The 753-nt window shown below is 79.5% G+C and overlaps 1 protein-coding gene across 1 annotated transcript in view; it reads left to right on the top strand.

Annotated features, from left to right (window-relative positions):
• Positions 1-642: 642 nt before the first annotated feature.
• CLUH (clustered mitochondria homolog) overlaps positions 643-753 on the top strand; it is a 38,493-nt gene continuing 38,382 nt past the window's right edge. Inside the window, exon 1 of the mRNA XM_027698693.1 lies at positions 643-753. Coding sequence (XP_027554494.1) covers positions 647-753 — 107 coding nt within the window. The 5' untranslated portion in view covers positions 643-646.

Below are 753 nucleotides of genomic sequence, written 5' to 3'. Positions count from 1 at the left end.
CTGGTCTAGTGGAAGGTGTCCTGGCTTATGGCAGGGGGTGGAACTGGAAGGTCCCTTCCAACCCAAACCACCCCACGCTCCATCCTGTTCCGTGAGCGGCTGGAGGCCGAAGCTGCCCCGGCCCGGGGGGGGACAGCGCGGGGCAGCCCCAGGGCCGGGATGGCCCCGTCGGGCCCCGTGTCGGGCCCCTCCGCCCGTGTCGGGCCCCTCCGCCCGCGTCCGCCGCTGCCGCTGCCAGGGGCGCACCGGGCCCGGCCCGGAGCCGCGGGCACACGAGGCCGGGACACCCGCGGTGTCCCCCCGGTGCCCCCCGGGCGCCCTTGCGGCCTCCGGGAAGGTCGCGGGCAGCCGGTGACCTTCACCGGGGCCTGCGGGGCCTCCTTGGCCGTGTCGCCGCTTGGCGCGGGGCCGGGAGGCGGGACCGTGCGGGGGCCGTGCGGGACCGTGCGGGGTCTGTGCGGGACCGTGCGGGGTCCGTGCGGGGTCCGTGCGGGTCTGTCCGCAGCCGTGCGGGGCCGGTCCCGGCGCGGGGCGCGCGGCCCCTTTAAGGCGCTGCGGTTGCGGGGGTTGGGCCGTGCCGGGCGCCGTAGCGGCGGCGGGGCCGCACCACGTGGGGCGGGCGGACGGCGCTGTCCTTCGCGGGCCCATGGTCATCCGAGCGGGCGAGATGCCGCCGGCCGCCGTGCCGGCCGCGCAGGGCGCCGACCAGCAGCACGCGGCCCCCTGCGCCAGCCGGCCCGCGGACACGCAGCA

Source organism: Neopelma chrysocephalum, unplaced genomic scaffold (genome assembly GCF_003984885.1).
Source record: "Neopelma chrysocephalum unplaced genomic scaffold, ASM398488v2 Primary Assembly neopelma1_132, whole genome shotgun sequence".
Taxonomy (NCBI): domain Eukaryota; kingdom Metazoa; phylum Chordata; class Aves; order Passeriformes; family Pipridae; genus Neopelma; species Neopelma chrysocephalum.
This window is presented reverse-complemented; position numbering and strand designations above follow the sequence as displayed.